The following is a 17,665-nucleotide window of genomic DNA, read 5'->3' on the forward strand; positions in this document are numbered from 1 at the left end:
CAGAGAACACAGGATTGATCCTTTATTGGATTTCTCGTGCTATGCTTCCAGTTTGAATGGCAAAATTAAAGGACTATGTCCCCAGTTGTGCAAGAATCACCAAATCATTTAGCAATGGCACACACTAACTGATTGTGCCACATAGATCTTTAAGAAATATATCCCTGGGAAATCCATTATTGATTGTGTCTTATTTGCTTTTCTTTCATCACTCATTGCCTTTTTTTCTTCTAAAAATACTAGTATACATAAATGAATAACTGTCTTTCTTACTCACAGGGAGACTCTCCAAGAACATGTTCTGGGAGTAAAGGACTTCCAGGTCAAGCAGGAGATACTGGAGTGAAAGGACAAAGTGGGCGTCCAGGACCAGGCTTTCCAGGCCATCCTGGTTTAAGAGGTGCAGAAGGTGATGAGGGCTCACCAGGCCTACCAGGTCCTACTGGTTTAAAGGGACAAAAAGGTATTTCCTGCATTCACTGCATAATTTTGAGAATGAAATGGTATTTAATACAAAAATGGGTATTTATGATGTAAAACTGCAAATGGAAATAAATGATGTACTTCCCTTTCTAGGCACAAGTGGATATTTAAGCACTGTGTTCAATATCAGTAACTTAATAACTACTGACAAAGGTCTCATGCCAGCTCAAAAGTTCATGTAGTTCATGTAACTACAAAACCTGTGTTGGTCCTATAAATGGTATCACATCAACTAATATGTTTGGAATGTGTAGTTCTATCCATGCATGCACGTCAAGGAGTTTGTTAAAAATACTTTCTAACCTGGCATGGTACATATGGATGCCAGGTTGGGACTGAGGTGAGGTGGAAGCGATAAAGGAGCTGCTACGGATATGCTGACCACTGCTTGAATATGTTGAGGTGGGCTTGGGTTTTGCCTGGATGTCACCACTAAGTTTTATGATTATGCAGGTATGATGGTAAAAGTAGAGACATGTTTGCTTGATTTTATGTTTAACACTTAATTTGTCAGTAAATGCCTGTTGCTTTGGATAATTGTGGGATATGAGTGCTGATATAGCTAGGGTATGACTGGGAGATGAGGGTGAGAGGTATTTTATTTAGGGGACACAATTTAAGAGTTTATTTTGGAATTGTGAAGGTAATGAATGTTAGTAGGAAGTGTGTGAGTAGGAGGAATTGTAGGAAAAACGTATTTCTGCAATGGAAGAAATAGATGGGATTGAATAACAGAGGATGATGATGTAAAGACAGGAAGGTGGAAGGGTTTATTTGGAGAAAGTAGAAATTGAAATTTAGAATAATAAATTATGTTGAGTCTGTAGGCTTATAGGTGGTTTTGAGATGTGGTGGTGATTAAGAGTGTAGGTGTGAGAAATAATGATATGAGTGAGGGGGGTATTAACAGTGTGGAATGGGTATTGTAAGGAAGAATAGCAAAACCAAAATTACTGATTTAATTGTGTACAGATGCAGACAGATTCACTGTAGAGAGGTGTAAGCAGTATAGTGAGATGAGGGGAAGACTGAGAGGTATTATAGAGGAAGAGATCAGACATATATTAATCTGGTCACAGTATATGAGAGAGGATTGAATGGATGAATGAAAGAGGGAGTTTTGCTAATGAATGTCTTAGGGGTACAGTTGGGGAAGGGTCTGAGTAGGAGTGGATATAGTGCAAAGCAGTATCAGAGGAGAAAGGTTGTTGGAAATGATGCTAAATATATAGAAGGAAGTTGAGAGTAGATGAACAGAATAGGGGTGAGTCTTTGATAGTTGTAACTTTGTGTTGGGAGGAATAGAGATTGGATTTCATAGGAAATAGGTGTACATGGGTGTAGAGTTGGGTAGCAAAGTGAAGCTGAGTGAAGCAAGGCTGAGAATAGCAGGCTTCCCAACCTCAGACCTTTTATTACAAAAAACATTTTTTAGCCAGTGCTCCGCTATAAGCATGGAGGCACAAAGTAAAACAGATTTACTTTCATTTAGTAAATGCAGACACCAAGAAGCTACAGGTACAACATAACTAGTTTACACAGTATAATCTAGTGGTCAAGTGAAGGGACAATGGCCAATTAGGTAAGTGGTCCTTTGTTAAATGAAAAATACTGTAATAAAAAGATCAATACACAGGAGGTTCAGGTTCAGGTACTTTACTAGTGTACACCAGGAGGCAAAAACATACAAGTACAGAATTCTGTCTGAATAAAACAGGAAGTACACAACGTTTATAGTCTTTCTTGTTAGCCATTGCCTACCAGACTGACGTGGTCAGTCACAAGTTATTTTACATCATTTTAGCTTACAATATTCTATTCATCAGAGGTGCTGATACTGCATTTTGCTTAAAAAAGAATTTTGGTAAACAACGTGGCCTTGCTAGCCACCTTGTTAGTTATAATGTCCTTTTATGAAAGTTGCCACTCAAGGTTCTAAGTTAATTCGAGCACAATAGCAGATACAATTCTCAATACATTTCTCTAACCAACTCTTTGTTTCATGTATCACTTCTTCCTTGCAGCTGTGCGTTATCTAGGAACATGTACAAGGCCAATTGTTCAAGCAGGATAGAGCAGAAGATTCTCATTATTTTACACTTTAATTTCCTGAGCCAGCAGATAATCACTTGTGGAAAGCATAAACATTAACTTTTGCTGTGCTAGCAGCTGCCAGGGTCAGAGGCCAACTTTCAGAAAGCACACTGCAGTTTCATATGAATTCATTTTTCTTGTCATAACATTAATAGAATAAAAATTTATTAATCCCTTCTTTGCACTAAACATATACATTAATACATATTTTTCTAACATCCTTAAAGTATAAAGACTATTCCTTTGAGGGGAATATCACAGTCACTTTCCAGCACAGACCACCAGATCTATCTGATTAGCTCAAGTTAGTATACAGCTAGGCTATTCATGTTGAACTTGCTGACACTGCACAGTAACAGTAGTCTGTCTTTTTAAAATTAGTCGTCTCCCCACCTCTCCCTGCCTCCTTTCTAACTCAAGAACTTCAGGGATATCCCATCACCTGTACTGCCTAGACATTCCTTCTAAAGGCTGATAGCTAAACAGGAGGCACCAACAGGTACCGGTACCATCACACTGTGAGGTGATAAATTACTCTGTACTCATTTTTTTCCATTTCATCCTCTGCTGTTGTTGACATATACAGATGTCATGGCAGTGAGTTTGAATCCATATGCTTCCACATTTTGCATAGGGCTGAGTCTACTGAGCTGATAAAACAGGCAAAATATGATGAGCATTGCAAAAGAGTTCTTACACTCCCTCCACCCTAGAACAATTATCAGCCCCTGCTCTTACCTTCCTTCCTAGCTTTCCTTTACCAGTGGACTAATGAAATCTGATTAAATAACAACAAAACCCTCCCTCTGCATCATCAGCCCAGCCTTCAGGAGTTGTAGCAGTCTTAAAACAATACATTTCAGTAGTGCATACTGCAGTGATTACAGTAGTAGCAGTGTGCATATCTGCAGTAATTACAGCATCAACTAACAAAATAACAAACAAATAAAAAGGTGCTCCCCTTTTGCATAAATTGGGTATTTATTCTGCACTTAAGCTTCACGAAGATCCTTAAGACCTGAAATAAGTTTCTTATTGTGCAGCAAGCAAACACACTTGAGTAGGTTACATCATTTCAGACACAAGTAAAGCACTGGCTACATGGCTATTTGTAATTTGCTACCACAAGCATAATGAATTACATATTATGCAGAAGACAGTGGCCATTCACAGATCTGGAATTTGCATAGCAATGTAGAGGTCCGTCTTATGCTAGCTGCACATTGTGCACACCTGATCAGAGACATCGCTAGCCATTCACATGCCTGGTGCCATCACCTGATCTGGCACCCTCCCCACCTCAACTTTATGACAAAAAAAAAAGGTCAGAGCAATACAGGAGCAAAAAAAAAGTAAAGCTCTCCTCTCCTTTTAAACTGTGGCAAATGGCTTGTTACATTTTTAGGAAGCATCTGCTACAGTTTATGCCACACACTGAGTACAAATGCAGTACCAGCATGAATGGCAGTATTTCACCCAAGACATTGACCACTACAGGACTTCAATTCTGACTGCCAATGTATTGAAGACTGATCAAGGTCTGCCAGTTGTACCCACAACTCAGCCCACCTGGGGCAGCTGTCCCTCTTCATCTCATCCTAGCTACATGTCGGCTACTGATAGTGTATCGCAGATATGTACTACCTGTTGTGCAATTATTGCATATCTGTTCTAGTGAAACTGTAATCACTGCAAATATGTATTTCTGTTACTGTAATTACTGCAGATATGTACTACTGAAACTGTAATCACTGCAAATATGTATTGTTACTGTAATCAGTAGAGATGTGTTACTGATACTGTAATTACTATTGATATGTACTACTGAAACTGTAATCACTGCAAGTATCTGTTACTGATAATGTAATCACTGCTGATATGCAATACTGAAATTGTAATCACTGCAAATATGTGTTACTGATAGTGTAATCACCACAGATATGTATTGCCGAGTCCAATTCTTCATGACCTCCAGGACTTTGGAACACCAGGTCTGTCTGTTAACAGCTGCTACCTTAAATTCTGGCAAATTTGTATTTATTAATTCAATAATGCTGTCTGTACATCCTAATCTCTGCTACCTTCTTCTTTTTTCCCTTTGATCTGTCTCGGCTTCAATGTTTTCTATAGTCTGTGCTATCTTTGCATTATGTGGTCAAAATATTTCAATTTTAGGTATACTATCAGATCTTCCACTGAACAGTCTGGATTTACTTCCTGAAATATTGGTGGGTTCAATCTTCTTGCAGTCTACAGAATTCTCAAACCTTTTCTTGAATGTTTTCTGAACACCACATTTCAAAAGCATTGATTTTCTGATGTAAAACTTTGCTAAAGTGATAGTAGCCGACAATGAGAAGCATCTCACCATTAAAATCTTAACCAGATTTGCTATAGTGGTTCTTCCAAGATGCAAGTATCTTATAATTTTGATTGCAGTCACCATTTGCACTTATCTTTGAGCCTATCAAAATAACATCTTTCACTGTCACCACGTCTCTATTTATTTATAAACAGTTGATGTGGGTAGATAACATCATTTTTTATTTCTTGCTGTTGAGCAGCAAACCATCTCTCATGCTTTCTACTTTCACCTTCATCACCAGGGCCTTCAGCTCTTCCACATTTTCTGCATATCTAAGATTGTTAGTATTTCTCCCCTTCAGTCTTGATTACTAACTGCTAGTTCAGTCACACCAGATATGTGCTACTGACTCTGTAATCTTTGCAGATGTAGATACTGCTGAATGCATAATCACTGCAAATATATGCTACTGATACTGTAAACACTGGATAATGTAATACTGGTAGCACAGTCACTGCAGATATGTTACTGACACTGTCATTTCTTCACATATCTAATGCTAATAATGGGAATCACTATACTTGCATACTGTTGATACTATAAACACTGCAGCATGCACTACTGATAACACAATCAGTACAAATATGTGCTACTGATAACTATAATCTCTTCACATATCTATTGCTGATAATGGAATCACTGCATATGTGCACTGCTGATACTGTAATCATTGCAGCATGTACTGCTGATGCTGATACTGTAATCACCACAAAATGCACTACTGATAGCACAGTTTCTACAGATATGTGGTACTAATACTGTAATCTGTTCACATGTCTACTGCTGGTAATGGGAATCACTGCATACTGTATACATTCTGCTGATACTGTAATCACTGCAGCATGTACTACTGATAGTTCAGTCATGGCAGATATGTCCTACTAATAGTGACACTGTAATCACTGCAACATGTACTACTGATAGCACAGTTTCTGCAGATATGTGGTACTGATTCTGTAATCAGTGCAATATGTACTACTGATAGCACAGTCTCTGCAGATATGCGGTACTGATACTGCAATCTCTTCACATATCTACTACTGATAAATGGAATCTCTACATACTGTATAGCATTACCTCACAGCAAGAGGTTCTCCCGTTTGATGCTCGGCATGGCTTGGGAGTGCCATCTGTGTGGAGTCTGCATGTCCTCCCCGAGGTTGGTTAGCATTCTAAAGACATGCGTGCGTAAATGGGCGTGCCTTCGTTGAAGATTGGGCATCGAGCTGGCACCTCGGTGTTTCATAAAAATCTACTGCTAATCATTAGCGGACCGGAGTTCCACTGTGGTGACCCCTTACCGGGAAAAAGCCAAAAGACAAACAACAACATACTGTATACATACTGCTGATACTTTAATCACTGCAGCATGTCCTACTAATGGCACAGTCACTGCATATATGTACTAAATATTCTGCATTCTCTGCAGATACATACTGCTCATGCTTTAATCACCAGAGATATGTACTTTTGACAGTGCAGCCGCACCATTAATGCACTGCCCTATTTGTTTATTTAATTCTTTCTTTTATTAATAATGTGACCACAGCCACAAAACTAGACTTCCTAGTACACAGACCCGCAGTTCTCAGAGTACAGACAGGTGAGCTTGTCTGATCATTCAGAGAGTTTATCAATAATATCACTAGATGTTGAGGCACACATATGTAGCCATGTTAGATCATACGGTAGTATATCAGCCTCAGCAACATGGCCACATACCGTATATACCTAGAGCTCTACAGGAATCCACATTGGGTAGCAAATAGAACATGAGAAGGGAAGACAACTGTTGTTTTCTAACAACATTTGTGCATACACATACACACATGCAGGTGATCATTTTTATATGGTAGTCTAAGATGGAGTAGTGAGATGTGATGGAGCCCTTCATTCCCAAGACCAAAATAAGTGAGCAAACAACACAGTCGGAAGGACAGGGGAACACAGCAGCTAAGGTAACTAAAATGCAAGGCATGAAGAGCATACCCCATGTTACTGTGTGCTATAATATGAGCAGCTATACAGTTTTTCAACAGACTACAACATATGTAACTAAACAGCCACAGTGCAACTGTAAGTAGTGAGTTGTGCACTACTACATGATGCACAAGCTGATGGCTTCCAGTGCAGCCACTGCAAACTGGGCATTGATGGTCTAATATACATACACACACAAATACATGTATACAGGCAAACACACACAAACACACATGTACGCAGGCACAGACACACACATACACACACACACACACACACACACACACACACACATACACACAGACACATGTACGTAGGCACACACACACACAAACACAGACACATACAGGTACACACACACACACACACACACACACACACACACACACACACACACACACACACACAAACACAGACACATACAGGTACACACACGCACACACACATAGGCAGACACCCATACACATGCACGTACATATGCATGCACATATACACACAAAGATATGCACTGACACTTGTATGCACACACACACATGTACATATGCACACATCTCTGTTAGCTCATTAACATGAAGCCATACACAATATGGTTAGCTATGTGCATGAATAATAAATATTTGAGAACTGCAATACTAAACTGAGTGCAATGCAACAAAGATACATGTAGCAAATAAAGAATTAAATGCAGAAACTCCACATGTATAACACAGTGTGCAAGCATACAATGAACCGTTTCCCCTTTGCTTAAACATTATTTTGCCATTAAAATACAACCATCCCATATACAAGCACAAAATTAACAGCTGAGTGCCCCAACAAATGTAGACAACAAACAAGAACAAAATTAGCCCTGGTGGCCCAAACAATATGCAATAAAACAGTGAACCTCAGTTGTGCAAATAGCTGTGTACAACAAATATGGCAACAATTTCATTCCCTCACTCATTATACCAGACATGGTATATCATTCACTCCACCGACCAAACCAAATGAAATGCAGTCACAATATTATCTTAGTACATCAGTTATAGTCTATATTTCCAACAATAGCTTATCTTTGCTTTTGGACCTGCTAGTCTGGTATTACTGTAATCTCCAAGCAGTCTGTTCCAACACTGGTCATCCCTCCTACAGGAATTTGGCACCCCCATAAAGACAGTTCATAATATTTTTTGGCTTTCAGCTCTTAAAGAGTTGACAATGACAGTTGTTAAGATGTATCATGCCCTCATGCTCTTGCTGATCTGAATAAAATTTATTTTATTTGGTGACACGTTTATAAGTATAACATTGTGCCCTACTGCAGCACACTGTAGTGGATGGCAACTACTGCATAAGCTATTAGCCGTTATCATGAGCATGTCATGTAGACTGCAGATGAAACATTACACATCTATACTACATGACTGGTTCATAATTACCAGTAATCAGCACACCTTGAAAATGCATGGCAACCAATGCAGAGGGTGCACATCCAAATATAAATGTTGTAAACTGTCCAGTCATTGAGGACATGGAATAGCAGGCTATGGTGTTTGTCATCCCGTAAAACTGCAGACAAAACATCGCACATCCATACTACATGACTGGTTCATAATTACCAGGACCCAGCACACCTTGAAAATACATGGCAACTAATGCAAAGGGTGCACATCCAAATATAAATGTAAACTGTCCATTCATTGAAGATATAGAATAGCAACCTATGGTATTTGTCATCCAGTTAGACTGCTGCAGCACACTGCTGTACAGTACATACTTTTCTGTTATGGTAATATTGGCATTATAGTTCAGCTAACATATGTGCATATATATATTGTACATATCCTTAGTAACTAAAGTGCATATTTAGTAGGTAACAATAAGTATGTTATTGAGGAGACTCGGCTTTGTCACTTATGTAAATAGATGTGCCCACACATATATGTAATGTGTATAACTTCTTCTGCAGCTTAGACTGAGGATCTCACAGTCTTTGAAATTAAAACTGTCAAATGGTCATTGTATCTGATGTACGAGCTTCTGGCTGTGTCATTCCCTATAATTGTGGATATTGTGCATAGATTTTACAGTGTTACAAAATAAACTGGGCATATGAAATATACAGTGAAAAGGGAACATGCTTTACTGTGGTCAGACATGCCAAAGATACATTACTATTTGTTACGTTGTGGCATGTGCATCATTTTATCATTTAAACATCACTTTTTTATGCATTGTGGCTTAGAAGACTCAGTTGCAGGGTTATCATATGTTGGAAAAATATATCTGTATATGCAGTCAACTCTATGCCATTATGCTGGTCTCCACATGTAATGCATTCCTTGCACTGTTACCTTGATATTAGGTTCATGGATGCTATGTGGTCTAAAACACCCTTCTACCCTACTTCTTGCCAATACTATACATCATCCTGTGGTCATTTCTGTAATACCTGAACAAATATTGTCTGCAAAGGGAAAATATTGGCAAATAAATTCTCTCTGGCTATTACAGCTAGCACTCTGCAGCTTCTCCTTCCTTCCTCTCTCTGCCATTCTTCATTTATTATTTATTTATGATCTGTTGATTCAGTTAGTTCCACTAGGTGGTCCCCTCTTTTCAGAGGAGACCCCATCCTTTATTTTGCTTGTGAAAGAAGCATTGTTATATAAATGTTGAAACATTTATAATGATGGAAACAAATCATGGGTTATAAAGAAAGACACAATGTTTATCCATGGAACAAATACTGGGGAAATGTGCCCAAGGCAGAAGGGAACTCCCCGCCTACTCTTTTATAGTGCAGAGGACACTGGGAAGAGAAAGGAATGGCAGAGGGTAGACAGAGTAATAGACTTAAAGTGAGGTGCTGAGATAAATGAATTAATGAATAGGGTGGAAAAACATTTTATGTTTATTACTGCAGCAGATGAAGTGGAAACTTGATACAAAAGAGTGGAATGATAGATATCTCCCTTCAGTCAGGAGGTTTACTCAATAAGCAGCTACAACTTTTCATTGAGCAGGACAATCCAGCAGGTGATTCTGGATTATCCTAACACATAACGGTGGATAAACTGCAGATCATGTTACAGGCAAGTGTTCATCCATCCACTACCCCTCTTCCCCATTTTGCACAGTGTTCCTATAATAGAAATTACTGAGGCTGAGGCACCCATGAGAAGATCAGAAATAACAGTTTCATAGGTGAAAGAGACTGCTCTGAGTGCTGCTGAGCATTCATATGCAGCAGTGAAACAGCAGGAAAATAGAGTGAATACAGAGACGAAAATTCCAACCAGCAGTAACAATTAAATCTAAAATAGAAGCCATTTTGGACAGATATGATGTGTGGGATAATTTTGTCATGCCCCTGGTTATAAAGTCACTGGACATGAGAGCTTTTATTTTGCAAGGGAAGGAACCATTGTATAATATCATTTTTTAAATATTTACAACTATGAAAACATTTCGAAAGGGATGCATAGAAAGAGTTAATGTTTATCCATATAATAAGAACACACTTCAGACTCAGAACTTTACAAGTAAAAAGAAAGTAGCAAGTCACTTTAGGACAGAAGTGGGTAAAATAGGACTTGATTACTTATCTAAAGAGTGTGTAAATGAATTATAGAAATAAGAAAAATAAATAAAAAAGGAATGTGAGAACTGGGGATTGGAGATTTTTTGTTATCTTGAAGACAGTGGGTGTTACAATAAAACATTTACTGATGATGATAAAGTTTTGTTGGGCTAGCAAAATTCTAAATTATTGGAGCCGGCCAAAAATGTGTTTCTTTTGTGGCTGTCATAGCCGTTTAAAACAGTCTATACTAAATGGATACATTGACAATATGGAAGAAAAGGATCTTCAAAATAAAAATTGCATGACTGAACATTATAAATGTCATAAAAATAAATATTTGTGTATGGATCGTGATAAAAAGTAGTCATAATGTGAATAATGATGTGAATAATAAAAATGACAATGACAAATCAGAATGACACTCTAGATAATACTGATGAGAAGCCGAGAACATATAATCAACTTTCCAAAATGTGAAACTATGGAAAACAACAAAAATCTACATTTTTTGTAGGGGGGGGCAAGCTCCCCTGTTCCCCCTCCCACCTCCTGCATATCTATATAAATAAAAATGTAAATGTTCATTTGTTCAAAATCTTAAATCTCCGAAAGTTCTTCACCGATTGCTTTGACATTTTCACACAATGTTGCATTCGAATACGCGCTTGTTTTTATATACCTACTATTATATAGATATCACACGTTGCATTCGAATACGCGCGTGTTTTTATATGCCTACTATGGATTCTATATATTTGTATACAAATATGCAATTTTATATGTTTTTGTTATAACTTTCTTACTTCTTTTTCAGTGCAATCGATCCGCTTTAGTTCATCCAAATAATGCCTCACAGAAGATCAAACTTAGGTCGTCGTACTCGCGGAGCGGAAGCAGTGTGGCGAGTAATTGCAAATCAAACTGAGGAAGAACAGGCATCAGTGAACAAGTGAAACAGACAAAAAATGGCTCAAATATGTGCCGAGGAAGCAATAGAGTGATGTGCAGCCAGACTTGAGGATGCACGGTTGCGAGCACAGCGATCACATTCTGCAGCTTCAGATCTGCTTCGTTCTCCTCGATCGACACCAGCGGACAAAATAAATGCTTGCCTGAAATACTCTAATTTGTGGCGACACAGAAAGACGTTAAAATTAACTATAAATATGCGTGTCCAGCTGCAAAACGATCGATCAGCTGAGATATTCTCACATCAATTGCTGGAAATTGGGAACGGAAAGGTGCCGGTTGATCTGACCTCAGGACGAATTTCATTGCCTCATAACTTCTGCAATTTAGTGATGTCAAAAAAGAAGAATTGGTTGAAAAAGTATTTCCCAATATTCAAACCAATTATAAAAATCACGATTGGCTGACTGAACGAGCTATTCTTGTGGCCAAGAAGAAAGACGCCTACGAACTTAACAATATTATTCAGTCTAACATTCAAAGCGAGTCAGTCACATACAAGTCCGTCGACACTGTTGTGGAAGCAGATGAAGCAGTTAATTATCCAACAGAATTTTTGAATTCACTCAATCTACCAGGGATGCCACAGCACGTACTACAATTGAAAATCGGCATGCCAATTATCATGTTGCGAAATATCAACCAGCCAAAGCTTTGCAATGGCACGTGGCTTGCAGTAAAAAAATTAATGAGTAACATCATAGAAGCAACAATCTTGACAGGACCTTTCAAAGGTGAAGATGTCCTCATTCCTCACATTCCTATGATTCCAACGGATATGCCATACACACGGATTGCTTCTCACATGGACAATTATATGTCGCGTGTTCTAGAGTCAGCAAACCAGACAATCTCTATATCTGCACAGACAATGGAACAACAAATATATTGTATACCCATAAGCATTTTGAAATTAAACACATTAGAAATGTGCACTTTCTCTTTTCTTTCTTTGCCATTTAACCAGACTGAGCCACAGCAACGCGTGGTCGGGTACAGCTAGTTTTATATATATATATATATATATATATATATATATATATATATATATATATATATACACACACACACACACACACACACACATATATATATATATATATATATATATATATATATATATATATATATATATTATTTTATATATATTTGCCAACTCTGACATAACACTACAATGAAGAAAAGGGTAAATTCCCTGATCCCCAGTATCCTGCAATCTCTATTTAAAAGCTTCAGCATTTCAGAAAGGCGATGATATGGTCTTGACCATATGAACTTCAACTTTCTTTTGAGACACTCTTCTGAATGGGAACCGATTACAGATATGCTAGTTCTAATATAAGGACTGAAATTGATTTCATATCATTTTCAGATATTTCTAGGAAGTACAAGGTAGAAATATAAGGGTTGAATTTACTGATTATAACCTTTTTGGGAAAGATGGGAAGTAATACTGATGCTATATGTGACACCCCTGCAGTGGCCCAGAAATCAAGAAGCTTCAGTCCTCACCACTGGCAACAGTGGGGGACATACACACTGGAAGAATGACAGTTATACACACAGTAAAGTGCAATTGCCCTTAGCAGCACGCAAAGATCACACTCAATCTGAGGCTGGTTCCTCTCTCTTTCTCCATTTCCCCAGTAAGACTCCCCACTGGCACAGCTATAGTGTTGCGATATCAGTTTAGTGGCCAAATCAAGATCTCCAGTACCCTCTCTGTCCAACCAGAGCTTCGTGTTCCGGCCCAAGGAGCTCACATACACACACACACACACACACACACACACACACACACACACACACACACACACACACACGGACACACTCACTCCTGGGAAAGGCTGGCACAGATTTAGTAGCTATGCCCCCTTCTACCCAGACTGTAAGGTAGTTCCAACTGCCACTAGCCCCTCTTTATCAGCTACTTTAAGACCCTTGAGGGTGTTCATTCCTGTGTAATGTTACTACTAATCCAAATGGTAGTCTGACCAAGAGCAAGGCTATTTAGGAGTGGCCTGTACAGTGTCAACAAACAGATATGCAAGTACTCTAAAAACTTAAATATCTCTAAACAGACCAGCCACAATTAAAAGGTTTAAATATATTTAATAATAAATAATAAAAGAACAAGACAATACTCAATAAGTAATCAGTTACGTCAGAGTTCAAAATCACAGGAAATATTTAAAACAACATTGCAGGACAGTCTCAAATAAATAAAGCAAACATCTAAGCTATACTTTACTATATTCCTATTTGAATCTAAAATAGTTACTATGCCCTATAACATTACTTACAGCAAGGAAAGAGCAGATGTGTTGATGACTGGATGTTCATTTTAAGTCAAAGACAAAATACAAAATGCACTGTCTCTCTCAGAGAGAGTTCTTAAATTAATATCAGATATTACTGCTAGGTTAGCATGGATGACATCACTTTTTGTCACCTGACTTTGAGTTCCCAAGCTAAAGCCCCATTGTCAGAAACTAACAGAATGTAGCATCTCTCTGTGGAAAATACATATCTCTCAGATGTTTGCAGATCCTGGAAGTCATAAAACAATAAAATACTTCTACATCTCATATCTAGTAATTACTTCTCTTTCAAGACAGTACAAAAAATTTCCAGCTCTAGACATTGTGTCTGCTACTGCACTGAAACTGAGAGAGAGCATTTTCTATTTATGGCCCAGTAATTATAAAAAGCAATTTAATTTCAGCTATTTTCTCTGAATTTTTTTTAAGTTAACCTCATGTGTGTGTTCCAGTTTCCATTAAACATGTGCATCTAAACAGTCACAATAGTGCAGATACATTCCTGTTCTGTTCCAGTAGGGGATGCTGTGGTTAAATTTTAGCCCAGTACTTTACACACACTTCTGTATAAATCATATCAATATTCACAAATGACATAGAATTATTTACAAAATTTCTGATAGCTGGGCTGGCAGTGTGACACTATAAAGTGTAATATAATGTGGATTTAGTAAAGACCGGTTAATCCCCCCAAAGTAAATAATGCATCAGATGTTATCAATCAATATGTATGATCAAATGGAGCTTTGCAGCATTGTCCTGTCTGGTTGTGCCATATTGTATCTGCTAGTCATGCCGAAAATGCCATGCACTAAGTTTGTGTTAAAGTCCCTCAGTCAAATTCATCTAGTGCCTGCAATTGCCATATAAATCTCCATAGGGACAACAGAAACAGATATATGTCAGCTCAGCTTTTGATATAATGTCTCTCTTACAACCACTTAGTGTGCAAAACATCTGGACAAAGCCAAAATAATGGGGGGGGGATAAAGGCCCAAAAACAGGGGCAATTTTTAAATATTGCTCTTTAAACTTAGAATGTTGCTAGAATTATATGTTGTGAGTTAGCATGCATTTTCTTAAGCATATGAAATCTGAAACTCAAATGCGTGGAGACGATTTGCCGGAAAACCACAAATTTTATGACAAACTGACCAAAAATATGAGGCAAAATACTGGACAGCTGAGAGTTATGTAAAGTATGCACAAAACAGTAGGATAGTACTTGGTGATGCACTACATACACATTGCACTTCACATACATATCCTGACTTTACCTGTATCTGTTGTTCCAGACAGGATCCTCTGATTCAACATATGCATCCATGCCTGACTGCATACATATATCATGTAGAGTTTGCAGGAGCAAATGTATGAACTTAAGATGAGTGTGGCTGCAGGCAGATGTCATATGATGGTGAGATTCACATATACATATACACTACATATTCTTCTGCATATATGGCCCATATAGCTTTTGCCACCAAGGCTTGTATCAGGGCTATTTTGACCTATGGTGGAGGTTATGTGTACTGTAGTCTATATTCATCCGGGATACATTGCATAGGTATGTAGAACTTAAAATTACCTTTCAGTTATCAACCCTTTTGCTGTCATGTCCCAAACAGAACACAGATAACTTTTGATATCATGCGGACATGCTCTGTATGGATGTTGTTCATGATTGCCCCTGGCATGGTATAACCTCTGTGCAGTTGCCCTTGTGTACTTGTTTCACACTGGTATGTTACCACATTCACATGTCTTGTCCACTATAAATGTTGTGGATGTGTTTGCAGCTGTCCAGAATGTCCCTCTCCTGTTCTGTATTTTGTGGTACTGCTAATAAAGTAGCCTGATCTGCCTGCTTACCACTATACTGTACACTTTGGAGCACTGTGTTCATGTTTGAATATGCAGTGATCCATCGCTGACTCATACACCACACCTCTAGACCACACCGCCTCTTCTCTGCCAGTTTTGCTTAGTCACAGATGTTTCTGATTCTCACCTGTAGTCTGCCATGAATAGGGGTAGTGCACTCTAAAATGAGGTAGAGGCCAGTGCCCAGTTCAGATATATTTTCCACTACTGCTATTAAAGCAATGTGTTACTGCACCCAGAAAGTAGCTGGTGTAGATTATGTAGAATGGGTAACAGCACAAATGCAATTCACAAAAATATGTATGACTGGGTAACAGCATAAATGCAATTCCCAAAAACTCTACAGTCTGTTTAAACTGCAGCACAATGCACTTAAGGTGGTGTCATAGCAGGGGAGAGCCTACTGTGCTCCTTTGGAAACTCAGTTTGCAGCCCACTCAGACATGCAAAGTTAGTAACATAAACATAAGACTCCCCTTCAATATAGTTTATTTATTTATTTAATTTTTTTATGTATTTATTTTCACCAGGTAGACAAGCAGAATAAAGCACTATACATAAAAGTTTAGTACCTAGACTAATTGCATATTAGACAGGTTTACAAGGATACACTGCATGCCATTTTATTTGACATGCGATTAATCATACCTCAAAAGTGTAAACTACAAAAGCATCACATACTGATATCAGTAACATTCACAATGTCATAGAATACTTGTGAGCACTGCCTGAAGCCACTCCAGATGTAGTAATAAGCCACCACATCCCTGATCCCTATATATCTATTAACTCTGAGGCCAGACAAACTCAGACGAAAGGGAGAGTGTGGAAATCAAAAATAACTCACCCCCTCCCTATTTTACAAGTCATACAAATCAAAAGTGAAAGTACAGCACTTGTTACACTGTTAGTCCCAAAATACTGTACTGCAAACTACAGTAACGCATTACACGACAAACTGTGGTACATGGCAAACTGCGGTATGCACAAACTGCAGTACATGGCAAACTGTGATATGCACAAACTGCATTACATGGCAAACTGTGGTATGCACAAACTGCAGTACATGGCAAACTGTGGTACGCACAAACTGCATTACATGACAAACTGTGTTACGCACAAACTGCAGTACATGGCAGACTGTGATACGCACAAACTGCAGTACATGGAAGACTGTGGTACGCACAAACTGCAGTACATGACAAACTGTGGTACGCACAAACTGCAGTACATGGCAAACTGTGGTACGCACAAACTGCATTACATGGCAAACTGTGGTATGCACAAACTGCAGTACATGGCAAACTGTGGTACGCACAAACTGCATTACATGGCAAACTGTGTTACGCACAAGCTGCAGTACATGGCAGACTGTGATACGCACAAACTGCAGTACATGGGAGACTGTGGTATGCACAAACTGCATTACATGTCAAACTGTGGTACACACAAACTGCAGTACATGGCAAACTGTGGTACGCACAAACTGCAGTACATGGCAAACTGTGGTACGCACAAACTGCAGTACATGGCAAACTGTGGTACGCACAATCTGCAGTACATGGCAAACTGTAGGCTACCCTTATTGAAGATAGTGTCAGCCTAAGTAGCTGTTTTTTTATGCTATATCAGAGAGAGCACAGGTTGAGAAGACCTGGGCAGGTACCAGTTAGTGTGATAACTAACATTACTCATGTAGTAGTTACATTTCTATGATTTAGTTAGATAATTCTATAACATTTTTAAAAGAAAGAATAGGTAGACTCATTCTGACTTCAAACTATAAAAATAGTGACTTAATGCAGTCTTAGCATGGACTTTATATAATGAATAAACATAAAACAGCAATGCATCTATGAAACTCATTTGTTAAAAGACATCACAACAAACAATTTTATTTCTGCTATCACATTTCTTAAGATAGTGAAAAACAGTTAAAAACTGTCATATTGAAAAGGATCAGATCTTGTTAAAAAAATGCCCCCCAATAAAATTATGCTA

General features: G+C 38.3%; 1 protein-coding gene across 1 annotated transcript in view; it reads left to right on the top strand.

Annotated features, from left to right (window-relative positions):
* LOC122801189 (collagen alpha-4(IV) chain-like) overlaps positions 1-17,665 on the top strand; it is a 1,621,248-nt gene that overhangs the window by 1,000,014 nt on the left and 603,569 nt on the right. Inside the window, exon 26 of the mRNA XM_044070748.1 lies at positions 280-463. Coding sequence (XP_043926683.1) covers positions 280-463 — 184 coding nt within the window. The remainder of the gene's footprint in view (positions 1-279; positions 464-17,665) is intronic.

The sequence above is a fragment of the Protopterus annectens genome, chromosome 4.part1 (genome assembly GCF_019279795.1).
Source record: "Protopterus annectens isolate FY-2018-M chromosome 4.part1, PAN1.0, whole genome shotgun sequence".
In the NCBI taxonomy this organism is placed as follows: Eukaryota; Metazoa; Chordata; order Ceratodontiformes; family Protopteridae; genus Protopterus; species Protopterus annectens.